The sequence below is a fragment of the Scatophagus argus genome, chromosome 13 (genome assembly GCF_020382885.2).
Source record: "Scatophagus argus isolate fScaArg1 chromosome 13, fScaArg1.pri, whole genome shotgun sequence".
Classification (NCBI taxonomy): domain Eukaryota; kingdom Metazoa; phylum Chordata; class Actinopteri; family Scatophagidae; genus Scatophagus; species Scatophagus argus.
Window position 1 is genome coordinate 22,721,566 of NC_058505.1, and position 17,291 is coordinate 22,738,856.

Consider the following 17,291-nt stretch of genomic DNA (forward strand, 5'->3'; position numbering starts at 1 on the left):
GAGTTAAAACATCTACAGCATGACGTTTCCGTCTCCGAGTCTTTTAAAATCACCTTGAATGCATCTGATGAGACTAGTTCCTTATGTTTCAGGTCATCTCATGACCTCACAGCTTTTTTTTAAAATACCTCATCTGTCGCACTATTTCTGTCAGCAAATGTAGAAAATTTAACTACAACAAGAAGAACCTCTTCCCAGACTCCTGCACGGGTCCACTTTTGGAGACCTGCACCCGCCCGCACCCGACACAGTACATCGCCACACCCGCCCGGGCCCGTTAACAGTCCCCTCCGTTACCCACCCGTGATAAATCACACACAAATTAAAAGCATTTTAACTGAAGCGCTTTATTTTTCTCTTGAACATTGCGTGTTAATCTCTGAACTTGGCCAATACATTTGAGCATTTCGCCCTATCAGAGCCCGAAATAACAACAGAAAAACAACCGTTTAAACAGTCCATTCAACAGAAAATAAAATCAGATAAGCTATCAATGAAATCAGATAAGCTATTAATATCGTCTGCCGAAATGTAACCTAACCAAGGTTACTGTGCAGGAACAGTATATCATCCACAGTTTGAGCTGCGTCCTGCGTTCTTGCACAACAAATCCAGCAGAAGAAGAATGTCTCACTAGCAGCACTCAGTGCGGGGATTGAGAGTACACTTCATGCGATTATTGCTAGCTATGGCGTTCATGTCCTCCCGCCTTGGAGGTTTGTGGCTTTTGGCGAGGAACCGGTTGGTTGTTAGTACACTGGCAGTGCCTGTGCTCTTGCAGCTCTTGACGTGGTTCTTCTGGGACGATTTCCCCAGCCTCTGACTGTCCAAACACGAGAACTTTGCGACATGTTTTACACCCCGCGTAGCCACTTATTATGTTGTTTTCTTCGTCTGCTATTAGGCCGAACTTCTTCCAAACCTCAGAGATTGCCCCATAAGAGTCATTTTTGACGATTTTATAAGCTCCACTTGCCAACTTCAAAAAACCTGTTAGTTTCAGCAACTATCTGCGGGTACCCGACCCGGTGCAGGACCTACCCAAGGTCGAGATCAGTTCACTTTTAGATTTTCTTTTGAAATATCCCTGAAATATATGCTGAAAATGTAAAGAAAAAAGTCTACTTCAAGGACTGACTGAGCTGAAAGGAACCAAACATTCACACACTGTTAACAGAGCTGGTCCATCTTTAGCCACGCGTGTGCTGTTTCGGGACAACCAAGGCCAGTCCATAAGAGACAACAGAAAAAGCAGAGCAGCACCATATCACTGCAAGCACTCACTATTTAAAGAGCTAGCAAAGCTTCAAGGTAGGCTTGGTAATGTATTTTAGATGCATTTTTGTTTTATTTGATAAAACAAAAAATCTGGTGTGTATGGCTGTGACAATCAATTTTTTTTTTTTAAATAAATGTCTGTTCCAGAGGAAATTGGATGTACAGAGAAAATCTTCTGATAACAACATCAGTGTGATTTTTTTTATCAAGGTACCATTATCATTTCAGTCATATAATTTTTCTTTAAATTTAAATTGATATCAGTCTGATAATCAGTAAAGTTTATTAAGTTGACCGTGTAATATTTAAGACTACAAACCACATTTTACAGCAGTTTATTTCCCTGCCACAGTGAAACTGATGGCAAAAATAAGGCGCTATGTGCAATAACCCCTCACTACCTCACTCTACCTCTCATGTGACGTACTATGTGCAATATTCACTATACAAGTGCAATATCCACCCATTATTCTATTTTCAGTATGCTACTAGCTACTCGTCTATAGTATTCATACCTCAGCTGCAGTATTCATAAATTATAATTCAATACTATATTATTTTTATCTATTTTTATATTATTATCTATCTTTTTCCTTGTGCCTTATCCTTTGCTTTGGCTTTGTGGACAAATGGCAAATAAAAATTCTGAGTCTGAAATCTTGTTATATTGGAGACTTTGATGTAACTTTGTCATATGACCTGCAGCACTCAGTAATGCTTTCACTTGCATTTTAAAAACCTAGAAATCTGAGCACAGGCTTTCCCGTGTGTATCATTAACACATGCACGGTCAAAAAAAAAAATCACAACCTGCCACACTGACATTTTTTATTACGATTTCAACCTTATTCAAAGCTGTGGGTAATATTAACAAACTGAAAAAGAAATCTTGTAAGTGGACAACATTCATATATGTCATGTATATATATATAATGCCAGCAAAATAAAAAAAAAAAAAAGATATACATAAAAGCTTACTGTAGAGTAGTCATCTCAGTCAGTGATGGCTGTGTGGCTTTCAGATAGCTGGCCCGGCGTGCCTGGATCTTGGGAGAGGGTTTGGGACTGCCATCAGAGTCTCCACTGTCGTCCTCAGCCATGGCTTTGACATAGCTGCCGCTCCTCATCCTCCGACAGGGAATGTCGTCTTCCTTCCCCAGTGGAGAGAAGCCACTCCACTCATCTTGAGGTACCTGACACCCGGGCAGAGAGGACAGAGAAACACTGTCAGGACGATCCACTTGGCTGCTGTCTGAGTCCCAGCCACTACACTGGCTAACTAAACTGTCCTGATGGTACATGGAAACTATAAAACAAAGTTAACATGCAGTACAACAATAATCATAACACAGAAACACAGACTGGACTAAACTGCTGGCTGGCATTTTTCTTAATACATCACTCTCACACACATGCATCCATATACAGCTCCCACACTTACTGTGGCACAGTCTGTTGGCTAATTAGCATGGAACAGTGTGTGTATGGGTCTGCTTGGGTCAGTCGGAAGTTTCTCTCTGGCTAATTCATACATCTGCTCACCAGAAGTCAGTTCAGTTCATAAACTGTCCAAACATAAGCGAGGAAGCGTGTGTGTGATGGATGTTATGTGCATTCATGTGTGTGTTTATACAGTGATCTAATCTGAGTCTCAAGACTGTGTATACAGGGGGAGATTTTTATTGCTGCACAAAGATAAATAAAAGATCTGACCAATCTGATCAAAAATTAGCTAAAGACATGAAACAGATGTTAATATTTTTCAAGAGGTTCTTAGAGTGAAAATACAGTTAATGAAATCGAGGAGAATGGAATTCAGTTTGTTCTGCTCACTGCACTGATGATGATGATGATGATGATGATGATGATGATGTCACTGACGACATCTAAAACATCAGCTCTGAAGTCTGTTTCTTCACAGAAGTATCATCTCACATTGTCAGCTCCTAATGTGTACATGTTTATATGCTATTTTAAACCCTTCAAATGAGAAGACATTATGGTAAGTATACACTGTAAATTGCAGGATAAATATACATTGTGAGTAGACTGTTTGGTATTCCTTCCAGAGAAAAGATACAGAGACAATACAGAGTCTACAGCAAGAAGAAGGAATCAATAAAGAGAAACAGCAGAGGCCTGTAGTTTGAGGGTGGTTAATTGGTGCAACTGGCTAATAACTACTTTCTTATCACTGTTTTCTTTAAATTTGTCATGGACACTGACAAAATATCCTGCTATAATACAACAAACATGAGAAAGATAGGATACTTTACAAATGTAACAGTCCCTACCACTATAACAATACAATATGAATATTGACAATATATAGTAGTGAAAGAATATAGGCTATATTAATTCACTGGTATGTTGTAGTCACTATACCATATGTAGTCCTTAAGAAGAATATAAAGGAAGGATGAGACAATGAAAGAAGTGACAACGATATGCTAATGTTATCCCCTTCAACCTATGTTTCTCCTAACTCTCCTGACATAATTTATTAATTAAGAGCTTTTGTTTTTGTTTTGTTTGATCCATCCAACATTATGGATATAATGACATCTAAATAACAGAGTTGGGTAATAAAACTGTGGCTTGCATAGCTCTCTCTAACAGTGGACATGTTGACTCATAGAAGAAGAAGGAGCACAGGTGGAACTAATAACAGTAATGAGGCTCCGCACCATTTAGCTGTGCCATTAAGCCATGACCATTAACATATAAAGATGAACGACCATCTCCACTTCCTCCCACTGTACAATGAAAGCCAAAATATGAGCGGTGCCAGGGTGACGTCATTTGATCAGCAGTGATTAGGCAACGGACCTGGTGTCCCGCTGCATGCAGCTGCTTCCCTTTTCTTTTCTCACCATTGTCCCTCAGACAGCCTCAAAAGTCCACCTCGGTGAGAGGGGTAGGAGTATCAGTGTCTTTGAGGTGATGTTTTGCATACGTTCAGAGGGCATGTCCATACTAAAATTGTTACTTTGTTAATTATCCTTTCAGAAATTCCCTTGGTGTCCAGGTCAAGGTGCTCAAGGAAATGAAAGTTGGCAAGTTCAGTGTTTTGTTTTTTTTTTCATAGGCCTTCTAGAAGCCTAAACATATGTTATGGTACGTGTTACCTCTTTTGTCTGGAGACTGCTGGGTCTCAACGAGGCTGCTGAGCTGAAACTTCACTGATATATCAAGCTGCGCTGAAGTTCTGTGATGTCAGTGTCTTTAGCTTACAGTCTGTGGATTGGATATATATATGTATATATATACAATACCCTTAAGAAGTCATCGTGTTTAATTAACCACACCTTTTTGGTCTGTTCAAGCCAAGCTGGAGGGATTCCAGCACTATGTGTCAAACTTACTGCCTGACTAGAAGCCAGGATGTGAGAATTTGACAGACAGCAACTGAGACAGACAGCAGGAGAATTGCACAGCTACTCTGACTAATTACATATGAATCACAGAGGGAAAGAGGCTGAACAGAACTGCTGGGCTCCATGTCTCTGTCTCTCTCTCTGTGTGTGTGTGTGCCGGTGTGACGTCAAAGAGACACAAATGAGCAGTTTGGCTATAAAAAGAGAATGCGGGGAAAGGACCAGCTGCAGAGCATCAGCAGCGCCTCTCACCCACGCACAAGCCTCACTTCCACTGCAGCCCAGCACTCAATCTCCTGTAATGGCTGAGGAACAGTGGAACATGGCTTTCTGTGGTTTACATTAGGGCAGTTGTTGTTTATTTAACAATACAACCAATGTTCTATCTGTCTCTCCATGTTTTGAAGAATTAAGTCACTGTACATGTGACATGCATGGTGACTCAGCGCATGTACAGTGTGTCAAGAGCATTTACTGTGAATTTTATATTCCAGCCTGTAGATTGTTTCCTTGGCAACACTTGACTGCTTTGATGGCTTAAGGCAGCAGCATTAGAAAAAAAAAATTAAAAAAAACAGGTAATGTGACAGTGCAGCCAGCAGCTGTGCTGTTGAGATGTTGAAGATGATAATTTGCAGATTTAACACATATAGCCAAGGGGACAGCTTTATTGTATTTTCCTGCCATAACTGATACTGCAGCTTTGATATGCTTGTATCTGATGTTTGTCATAATCAAAGATGGTTACATCACTTGAAAGGAAAATTTTTCATGCTCATGTATTCTTTTCAGTTCATGTTTTAGAGTTTGTGCTTCAAAAATCCTAAAAACACCTTTCTCTCTTAAACTGCACTACTGTTTACTCAAATCAAATTCACCTGTTGTCTGTTATGGAAGGCTGTCAGTGACAACATCAGCACAAGATGGCACCGACTTCATTTTTGTACAGTGGGAGAAAGTGGAAACACAATGTTCATATTGATATGTCAATGCTTTAACCTTAAAAAACATCTGAAAGAAAGGCTTAAAGGAAGACATTTCCTGCACAGTAGAAAACAAATAAAAATTAAGAGGTAATATTTAAGTACTGGGACCAGTGCAGATATAAAAGTGTTGCAAAGTCTTCAAAATGATTCAGTAATGTGAGCTACACAGCAATCTATTTAAAGTTTATGAAACAGGAGATAGTTCATGTACCATACCAAGTAAGACTTTGGCAATTAAACTCCTGAGTGAGAAACACGTCTGATTTATCACTCATGAATTCAACCTTTTAAGACCTTTTGTTAGATGAAACATGTTATGTCTTCCTTAAAACTTATAACAATACATGTGACGGATAGGCCAATTCATACGGGCTGTTTGGAAGGTCACTGATGAATGACCTATTTTGTTTTTAATTATTATGAATTTTTTTGTTAGTAAAACATCAGACAGCTGAATTATCCACACATTTACACACTGTTCACTGTCTGTCTGTATTTTGGAATAAATACCTGATCACAGTTCATAAATGAGTCACGCTGCTGCTTGTTGAGACTGATAGAAGGCAAAGAGAAAGAAAGTGAGCACAGAGTAGATGTGAAACAACAAGTCTGAGCCACTAAATGATCTCTTTGTCTCCTGCCCACTCAGGTCAGCTGGATCCTGAAATACACATCCCTTTTGATGATCCATCCCACCTTAATAGTCCCACTCTGTGCCTCTCGTGTATACACATGGATCACAGAAGTGACCACTGGTTTCTTTAGAGTTAATCAACCAGCAAAAACCCAAAATAAGGATTTTATAGCTAACAAAGAAACTAAAAGGACTGAGGGTCTGGGAGTCTTGTCAAGTTACTGTTCTTTTCCAATTGCAAACATCCATGGATCAAAGCTAAAGTCCATCCATCCATCTTCTATACCGCTTATCCGTCAGGGTCGCGGGGGAGCTGGAGCCTATCCCAGCTGACTACGGGCGAGAGGCGGGGTACACCCTGGACTGGTCGCCAGTCAATCGCAGGGCCAACACACAAAGACAAACAACCACACACTCTCACACTCACACCTAGGGGCAATTTAGAGTAGCCAATTAACCTAATGTGCATGTTTTTGGTATTGTGGGAGGAAGCCGGAGTACCCGGAGAAAACCCACGCAGGCACAGGGAGAACATGCAAACTCCATGCAGAAGCACCACTAAACATCAAAGCCAAAGTCACACTGTCAAAACTCTAACCTACAACATAGCCAGTGGACCAGAAATCTATGTGGATGACCACATGACTCAATGACCACATTTTCCAAACCCGTGAACTCTTTTCTCATTCATGCTCCACCACCTTCAGAATACCACACACAGCATATTGTTCAGTTGTTAATACATTGCTTTCAAAACTATTAAAAACACATAATGGTAAATGTGTGAAATACATTTTTTTTTTAAATGTTTCTTTATGAAAAAAACATTGAAAATAGAGGTTATAGAAAAAGACAGCTGCTTCTTGCTACACTTTATTCTAGTCAATAAAGTTATATGATGTTATTCTTAGTCTATAGTGAAATACTGACTTACGTGAAACATTATTTAAATTTCAAAGATACAAGATAATTTATGTTGTACTCCATTACTCATGTGTTTTTGGGTCACAGTGTCACTGCTGACAGTATGCTTTGTGAGGGAGAACTTTTGCCAGCATTATGTTGAAATGAGCTTATTTTGAGACATGTATTGATTTGAGTGGGTTTTAGGGGTGTGATTAACTGTTTAGCCAACATGCATGTTAGTAATGCAAACTGTATGAAGGAGCATAAGACTGCATAAGATCCAAATAATGAAGAGATACGAGATGTGACAGAAGAAGTCAAGAAGCCTTATGCAGTGGACCTCCCCTCCTTTAAAGAAAATAAACTAACAACATGACAGTAAAAACTGAGCTAACATGACAGAACATGACTTATTGTATTGATTATATATGTGTTGAATACGCACTGACAGCAAACATGGTTAGGTTGAGCAGATCAGGAAGACATTAGAGTTTCTAATAAAGCTGCTATAAATAAAGACCTGGTTGTGATGTAAGTCTCAATCAGTTTTTCCAGAATTTATAGTACACTTGCTCATTTAAAGTTTCACTCTTGAGTTGGTAATTTTGATGTACGCCATATGTGTGCACTTTACAATGCCACCACAAACCCACACAAAAATTTCTAAAGCACTCATTCAAACACAAGATTATCCCATACGCTAATAGTGCGGGTACCAAATACACAACACCACAACACAAAACAGATGCTGGGGAGGCCATTTAACTTTTACAACTATAAGTTAGTACACATAGGAACTTGAAGACAAAGTACATCCATCATAAGGCTTATTATTTTTCAAGGATTAGGGTATGGAATTTATTAAGATGGCCATTCACTCTTCTGGAAAGGCTTTCCACAATGTTTTGGAGTTTAGAGCATTTTTTTAGGTCAGGCACTGACATTGGACAAAAGGCCTGGCTTGCAGTCTCAGTTCCGGTTCATCCCAAAGGTGTTGGATGGGGTTGAGGTCAGGGCTCTGTGTGGGCCAGTCAAGTTCTTCCACACCAAACTCATCCAGCCATGTCTTTATGGAGCTTTGCTTTGTGCACTGGGGCACAGTCATGCTGGAATAGAAAAGGGCCTTCAATAAACTGTTGCCACAAAGCTGGAAGCATAGCATTGTCCAAAATGTCTTGGTATGCTGAAGCATTAAGATTTCCCTTCACTGGAAGTAAGAGGCCGAACCCAACTCCTGAAAAACAGTCCTGTCCCAATACTTTCGTCTCTATAGCGTATTGCTTGTGGATTGTCTGCCACATTTATATTTGATCTGAGGTTTTTTTTTTCTTTCAATCTTTCATTCATTCCAATGGCTGGAGGTCAACAGGTTTTTATCAGCTCAGAACCATGTATTGAATTTGTTCTTTATACATAAAGGTGTCACCATACACCGTTATTGACAATGACCATGATATTTTTAAATGAACTATTAATATCATGTTAATAATGCACATATGATGATACTGTGTAAATAATCCAGCACCTATTAAAATCATCTCCTTTCATTCATTCTAAGTGTTGTAATGTATCTTAACAGGTTGCAACAGACAAGAGCAACCTAATGTCAGAACTTTTAAGATGACAGGATTATGCTATTAATTGGGAGTCTTGGATTGCTTAAATAGAGGTTAGCTAAGCATTTCACTATAGAGAACAGTCCTCTTGCACTGTAGAGATGAGTGCATTGTCTCTTTCTCTAACAAACAATCACTGACCTTTAATATATCACTGAAAGTCTGTTTTGATTGGACAATGTAATGACTAACTAGTGACACTATCAATGTTTATATCAGTAGACTGGCACCATTTTTACCTGCTTTCATGTCTACATGAATGAATGAATGAATAAACTGACATTTTTTGTCCTGTATTGTTGGCAGTTGTTATTCTGAGAAAAACATAAAGCAATATGGTTGTTTCTGCGACAGTGGCACCAACAATGATTCAACTTTCTGATTCTGATTATCATGAGATCATCAGGCCTGAAAGACCCAGAGAATAAGAGCTTATCATGATGAGCAGATCAGAATATTTCTCTGTCTACAGAATGACCGCTGTGGTTGATTTGAGCCAGTTTATATGGAGGAGGAAATGGCAAACAGAGCAAGTGGGGGAGGACAAGTAGAGGGCACACTGCGGCTACATCACTGCAACAACCAAAACACCAGCGTTTTAACCACCAAACAGCAGCTGCAGTTGGAGTGGTAACACATGATAAACGATGCAGTCCACAACAGAGTGATTTTTCTGCCATGAGCAGGACATTTTGCAAATCATTTTAGCACTCTAATGCCACCTGCTGATCAGTAATATAGTGTGAGGCCACACCACTTGGTATGGTCTTTCATAATTTTGTTGGAAGTTATGGGTAACTGCCAAACATATTTTTTGTAGTTAAGTGACTCCCCAACAAAGCACTTCAAAGAACAGCACAGCACAGCACAGCACAGCACAGCACAGCACAGCACAACAGGCCATTGAGAAAAAAAACACAAGAAAGGCAAGATAACTGGTAGAAAGGCAAAAAGGGAAGCACAACTAACTTAAAAATAAGATCTACACACAGGAAAGGATGTCATTCTTCATGAGTTCATGTCATTACCTAGCATTCAGAGAGTAAGGCTGCTACTGGCTCTGCACTTACTTCTCTCTTCAACTCAAAAGGAGGAAAGAGGAGGAAGAGGAGAAGGAAGAGGAAGGCTCTCCAAACCAAGAGGAAGTAAAGGAGGTGGTGGTGGGTTGGTGGGTGGCAGGGGGTTGGGTGGATAAAAAGAGTGGGAGTGAGTTGGGTGAGTGGAGGAAAGGCAGGAGGGGAGGAGTGGTGGAAAGAAGGGAGGGTTTTTGGGAGATCAGCGTAATAGACTGGTGGTAGGGAAAATGCTCCCTCTAAGGCTGTGGACGCACTACAACATTTCTGTGTTACCTGATACTCAATACAAATTGAACATGTGAGCTGTTAACATCAGACTAAGGTGGGGTGTAAGGTAACTTTAGTTAGAGGGCAATTCTGTGATGCTTAACACCACTGCTGATTGTTCTCACATTAATATGAGGCCAAGTAACCAATGCCCAAACCCAAATCTGTGTGCTGTTCTCTGGTCTTTGGTGCCACTTTGGTGCCAGGTGAGAGAGGTCATTATGTCAATTAGGCAGCCTCAGTGGCTCTATGCTTCTGAAATATATTTCACTCTATTATGCCATTGAAGGCAATGTTTCAAGTCACTGAAATATGATTGCTTTATGAGTTTTTATATTGATGAAATATTGGATTTATTAGGTATTTATACCAGGACTTTCATCTAGTTGTTCTATTTATAATGTTTCTTAAATGAACAGAATATGCTAATGCTGTCACAATATAAAATGGCTACTTCCAGCTGATAAGAACATGGTTCAACATGGTTCAAGATCCTGTAAGCCAATATAATAAAAAGCTTCTTGAAAATTATTAAATATTAGGTAATTAGCCAGCAGGCTAAATAAAAAGCAAAAAAATATAAAATAATGCATCAAATCTACTTTCTGTGAAGTGTGAACAATGTGTTTTCATGTTCAAGTTTGTCTTACTTCCTTCATGTTCTTTGGTAGTCAATGAAATAGTATTAGAGCATTCTGCCATGTGATGTCACCATCTGCCACTGACATTGTATTCAGTTAAAAGTAAGTGCTGTTTTTTATAGTTTATATATTATTTATATTTTTTTAATATATTGGTTTATATAATATGTATATATTAAATTATGTACAATCCTAAATATGAATAATGTTCATATTTTTATTAATGTGCATCATCATACTGACAAATTTGCACTAGAGTTGATGAACATTTTCACTATAGTGACAGGTCCTGCAAAACAAAGTATTCTACTGACTGAGCTGTGAGGCAGCCAAAGTTAACGTTTACTTTTGACCTAAATTTTCCTTTTCTTTTCATTTCTTTTTTCAGCAACAGCAACTGGAAGTTAAGAGACAAAACTGGAAATATAACAAACATGAATTAAAAAGGCCAAATATGATGAGAGAACAAGATCACTAAACACCAGCTGACAAAATAGGTACAGTTCAGGACCTGTTTTTCATCAGTACACTCCATGCACTTTGATTATTCTCCTAATAAGACACATGTAATTAGCTACCCATCAATTATAGGTTCCACATAGGTTTTCTAATTAGGACCAAAACAATTAGTTGATTCATTGATGACTCAATCAACAAAAGTATCTCCAATAGTAGTTGATTAATGATTCATTTGTTTGTAGTAAAATTACACATATATATATTAAAATATTTTCCCTTTGTGATTTTAAATTGAAAGAAGCAATTTGATGACATCACTGGCATTTTATGAATAAAAATTAAATCAAATTAATCAATAGTGAAAAGCAATTGTTAATGATGCTAAGACAATGAAATATCTGAAATATCTATCATTCATATCAAAATAAATAACAAATTTTTTATTGTCATCACTTTCTCAAGCTATCTGATGTCCATCTGATGTCTAACGCCCTCGTTTTACCAGCTCTAGTGTCTCCCAAGCCTTAGACACTGATATCCAGTCATGGTTTCTAGCCCTGTAAATCTGCAGTCATCATTCCAACCAAACACTAAAACTATGCAGTCACCTGGTTGGAGGTGACCAGTCCCAGAGCTGGACCCAGACGCACTGGTGCCCAGCATGACTGTTATATAAGGTTACATTTGCTAAAATTAATGGTGTAGAAAAGCATGAAATGCATGTCCTGAACAGGAAGGACTGCACCACTGGCTTCTGCAAATCTTTTTTTTGTTTGTTTTAAATTAATACAGCCACCTATACAACCGTAATGCAGAAGTCAGTGCTGTCAAGTTTTCCAAGTCCAATTTCCCAGGAACTCAGGTCAACATCTCTGTCATGACATTCATCTTGTTTGTTTTCTGCTGTACACGCTTCCTTTTGGCTTACTATAAGATAACTATATAAGTGACCAACCAAATGTTTAGTGTCCTCTGTTTTTAGTTAATCGATGTTACCCCTGCATTTCAAGGTATTGAGTTTTTTATTTATTTGTTTTTTATTATTATTCATTTAGTGTCCCAATGCTGAAATAATTAGTCCTCAGGATGTTCAGCTTCCTTGAAAATTCCCAGAATGCATATATAAAAAAAATTGCTGCGAAGTGACTAGAGGGGATAACACTACACAGCTTTAGCTTGTGAAATAACACAATGTTTAAAATCACTATTTATTTCAGCAGATAGAGAGTCACAATACAACCTGCCAGGCTGAACCAGATCAGAATCAACATATAATTCATTATTTTATGTCACTAACTGTGTGTCCAGTTCTCCTCATAGTTTGGTGTCTCTCCCTCCCTTTCTTTCTCTCTCTGTATCTTTCTGCAGGTCTCTCTCCATCCAGATCTACATGTTGAACTGCATCCTCTGACAAACCCAGTGTCTACTGTCAACATCTGCCTGTTGTTCTTCTATGAAGTACTATTATAACTAACTTAAACAAGATATCAGCTAAAAAACAAATACATACAATACATAGTCTACAGAATTCCAATTATAACAACCTGTCATGTTTGTCCTTTGTAACTTATGATGTTTACTGCATGTATGTTTCTCTCTCTCTCTTTCATCCTCTCTGTCCTGTCTACCTCTTCTCCTCGTTCTTCACCCAGCCGACTATCAGCAGGATGGTTCTCCCTTGTGAGTCGGGTCCTGCTCAAGGTTTCTTCCTGTTAAAAGGGAGTTTTTCCTTGCCACTGTCTGCTTGCTCAGGGGTTCAGGCTCTGGGTCTCTGTAAAGCATCTAGAGACAAAGTTGATTGTATAAGGTGCTACATAAATAAATTGAATTAAATTGAACCTGCCAGGCTGAACCACCCAGCCTCACTCCCTCAACTCATTCAGTACAACCATAGGCAACTGACTTATTGAACACCAGTTATTATCACTTGTCACTTATTATGGCCTGCTTCTCCCTACTCCCCCTAAATAGCTCTTTAACTTCTTGAACTCAGGTAGTCTACTCATACATTGAGAATGACCCACAGGATCTTGGTGGAGAAAAGTTTCTGATAACATACTGATAACAAACTTCCTTTTGGATGATCAGTTTTCCATCAGGAGAAATTTAAGTGTAGGATGAGATAGCTCAATAGGCCTCAGAGCCAGCCAATTAACCAAGCTGACCAATACTGAACCATTCACAGAAGAGATCCTCTCTCTTCTACATGAGCCTGACTCCTTCAGATGCTCTATCACACCATCATCTCAACAGCCATCATCTCACTTGTGTGGGATCGCCAGTGCTACCTCACTAAATAAATATATAAATACCTAACTAAATGCAGTGTTTGCTATACACCCATAATAAAAGCAACATCTACAAACTACATCTGGTAAAAAACTTAACCTGCCTAAACACTGAATATGTCACTGTTTGCACCTGACTGATGCTCCATACTGCCAGCTGACCTGCCTATGGACCAAACAGTATCCTGCTATCATCGTTCACTGCACACTACTGTAAGTCATTCGTCATATTATGTTCATCATCTCTAAACTGTCTAGCTCCCATGCAGTTTTCTTATTTGAATCTATTTCCTTATCTGAAGCCATTACCAACTCTCATATTCTTTACATATTCTTATATAAGTTTGTTCAGTTATTGATCACTCTACATATACTCTTATATGTGAGTATTCATCATATTTTAGCTTCTCTCTGTGTACATTATAGTTTATGAGTTAATACTGCAGTGCAAGCAGCTTCATGTCATGTTTGCTATGATTACTATGATCACTATATTTTTTAATTCAGCGGGCAGTTCACACATGCTATTAGCGACATTGGTAAGCTCTTCAACATGTAACTGTATCTTTCCCAACTGTGGGGTTATAAGGCTATGATTCCTACTGTATATTAGAGATAATTCTGGGAACTTTAAAAGGAGCTAACTTCCAGTGCCCTTAAAATGATTCTACAAAAACTCAGACAGGATATTCCTGCTAAACTAACACGTCATGTCCTATGTGACTCAAAAATAATAACTGAAGGGACAACAGCTGTGCAAGTCCTGGTATTTGTGGCTGAAGTCTCCAAATCTTTTAAATGGCAACCTGTTCACTCTAACTAGCTGAGTCAGAGTCAGAGTATAGTGTTTGGTAGGACTGAAAATCTGAAGTCTCACAAGACTGGCCACCACTGACTTAACAGGAAACACTGGTGAGGAAAGTAAGTCGTGGAGAATAGGGAGGCAACAGAGGGGAGAAGGGTGAATTGACTGGTTGTGGATGGGAGTCGGGGAGGAATTATTTACCTGTAAGAAATGGCAAGAGCGCTCCTGCTGCTGACTGCCCTTTGATTTGACTAGAGCTCTATCTAGGTTTAGGTTACCGGATCCTGCGTTGGCTCGTAGCTGGTTGTAGCTGCTGTTGTTGGTGTAGACCTTTCGGGCCCTGCTCACCGTTAGACTCGACGACCATGCCCCTTTCTTCACAAGGGGCCCGTCCACAAGACCCAGTGGCAGCAAGGAGCCACTTCCTCCACCGATACCGCCACCGCTGTTATTGCTGCTACCACTAACTGGCACACATGCCGACGATGCTGCATACTTCACATCGTTGTTGCTCCGGGAGGCTTTGAGTGCAGAATGGTGGTGTGTGTGGCCATGGTGTGCGTGGGTGTGTGTGTGCTCATTGAGTGTGGCGTAAGGGTCCATCATGAAGTACTGCTGTGACTGTGAGGAGGAGAGACTGGGTAAGGGAGTCTGGGGGAACCTGTCAGGGTTATTGCCAGGGTACCGGCCCATTGTCATGGCAATAGGCGAGGGGGAAATGGAGGGTGAAGGAGAGGGTGGAGGTTGGTGGTGGTGAGGGTGGTAGAGACACAGCTCCCGTTCCAGGTTGTCATCTGAGCTCCAATATCCGGAGCCTGGAGCAGATGCTGAGCCATGGAGCTGGTGGTGGTGGTGGTGGTGGCTTCGATGCTTGGGCTCCGCTGATCGACAGCGCTCACGGCTCTTGCTGCGCTTCCGGTGGCGCACTCCCACTGGTGGAGTTTCACCTTCTGGGCTGGCCCTAGAACCACCACCACCACCTCCTCCACCACCACCACCACCATTAACACTCCCATTATTGGCCCCCTTGGAGGACTGTGTATGGTGTGGCCCCTCCAATGAATGTGACTTGGTGAAGAGTTTTTGAACTGAATGGACCAGGTGGCGAATTCTCCCTGGGCTGTCATTGTTGTTGTTGTTGGCCCCCATTCCCCCACTGTGGGCCAACATTCCCCGTTTGTACTGCAGTGTATGGTAGCCATCTCGGGAAAACGATGGCTGACGCTCAAACGGGTCCACAAAATTTGCGGGTACCCGGGTGGGCGTTTTACTTCCAAAGCCTCCTCCACCTCCTCCTCCTCCTCCCCCTCCTCCTACATATGGTACCATGGCCATAGACTCATCCTTTACCTCAGGATGGTGAGATGAGGAGGTGGAGTGGCACCTCCTTGGGAAGGTTCCATATGGGACGATGCTGTTGCTGTCAGAGGGGTACGAGGTACGCTGAGCATTGTAGTAGGGCAGCTCAGCTGGATGTGGCATGGGAATGGGTACAGGCATGTCATTCTGACTGATCAAATATGGCTTGCGGTCAACATGGTGACCCAGGGGATCATATGATGGTTCATAGGAGACCACATGATGGTGACTCCGGCTACTGGACAGGCCTTTCATGACAGGGGGAAGGATGGATGGTGGAAAGAGGAATGATATGGATGAGAGATGTCAGGCAGGCCTGTGACCAGAGAAGGGCTGCAGAAGACTATCCCTGAGAGGAGAGCAGGAGACTCTGGAAGACAGGAAAGAGAGACAAGCAATAAGAGTTAATAAAAGGCAACAAGTACAACCAAAGACAGAATCTTCTGAGTTTAATTCAATGATATGAGTGCTGTAGACGTCTTGTGGACTTTTCAGCTTTTGACCTTTGATTATAACATAAGCATAAGCCCTACAGTCATATTCTCATGGGACCAAGATCTTGTGCAAAGCCTCCTCCAGTTTGATGATACTCAAAGAATCCAAACATCACAATTCACTAAAGATATGCAAGGAAAAAGAAGACCTGCCTGAAGACCTGCCTGGAACAAAAGCGTTTTACTTTTAAGTAATATGTTTTGATTTTTTTTTTTTTTTTTAACTATTAACTTTAATGCCCTCTACTAGGAATGTGCAGAGAGCCCATTATTTGTATTTCCTCCTGTAAAGCAGCAAAGACAGATGATGTAGAAGAATTACTTGCAGGTATAGGACATAGCTGTGTTGTTGATGTGGTATTTGTGGAGGCTGAGTGGATATCAGGGTTTTTTGCACACTTTTGCACACTTTACAGAACAGATCACCTTGGTTGGATCTGTACTGGGGCAGTCGTGGATCAGCGGTTAGGGTGTCGGACCCGTAACCGGTGGATCGCTGGTACGATTCCCCGTCCCGGTGTCCATGGCTGAGGTACCCTTGAGCAAGGTACCTAACCCCCACTGCTCCCCGGGCGCTGCACGGGAGCAGTGGGCACATGGTCGCCCACTGCCCGGGGCAGTGGGCGACCATGACCATGACCTGCCATGACCTGCTGTGTGTGTGTGCACGTCACTTGGGTGGGTTAAATGCAGAGAACAAATTTCATTGGAGTGAGTTCCCTCCAATGACAAGATATGTCACTTTCCTTTCCTTCCTTTCCTTTCCTTACTGACTGTGGATTTTTAGCTGGGGAAGCACTACAAGTAGGCTGAGCAGCAAGCACATTCTCCTCTATTTTGTTTTCTAGGTCCATGTTGAATTATCGGGTATGAGTTGGGAGACAGCACATGACCGGTCAAAAGGGACTGTGGAGATAATTCAAGTAGTAAAAAGTCACAAATGAGGTAACAATTCAGCTTACTAGATCATCCTGTCTACATCAAGGAAGGTGGTCTCACAGATCCTTGTCAAGTGTAGATGCAATTTCAAACAATCACACAAAAGGTAGACCAACTTCTGCACTGTCATCAACAAAGACTGAGTTGCTAACAGTGCCAACCTTAG

General features: G+C 40.7%; 1 protein-coding gene across 3 annotated transcripts in view; it reads right to left on the reverse strand.

Annotated features, from left to right (window-relative positions):
- LOC124069356 (disks large-associated protein 1-like) overlaps positions 1–17,291 on the reverse strand; it is a 114,496-nt gene that overhangs the window by 47,359 nt on the left and 49,846 nt on the right. For all 3 annotated transcript variants that reach the window (XM_046408456.1, XM_046408455.1, XM_046408458.1), the window contains 2 exons: positions 14,535–16,062; positions 2,257–2,471 (listed from right to left, as the gene is read on the reverse strand). In XM_046408456.1, coding sequence (XP_046264412.1) covers positions 2,257–2,471; positions 14,535–15,947 — 1,628 coding nt within the window. In that variant the 5' untranslated portion in view covers positions 15,948–16,062. The remainder of the gene's footprint in view (positions 1–2,256; positions 2,472–14,534; positions 16,063–17,291) is intronic.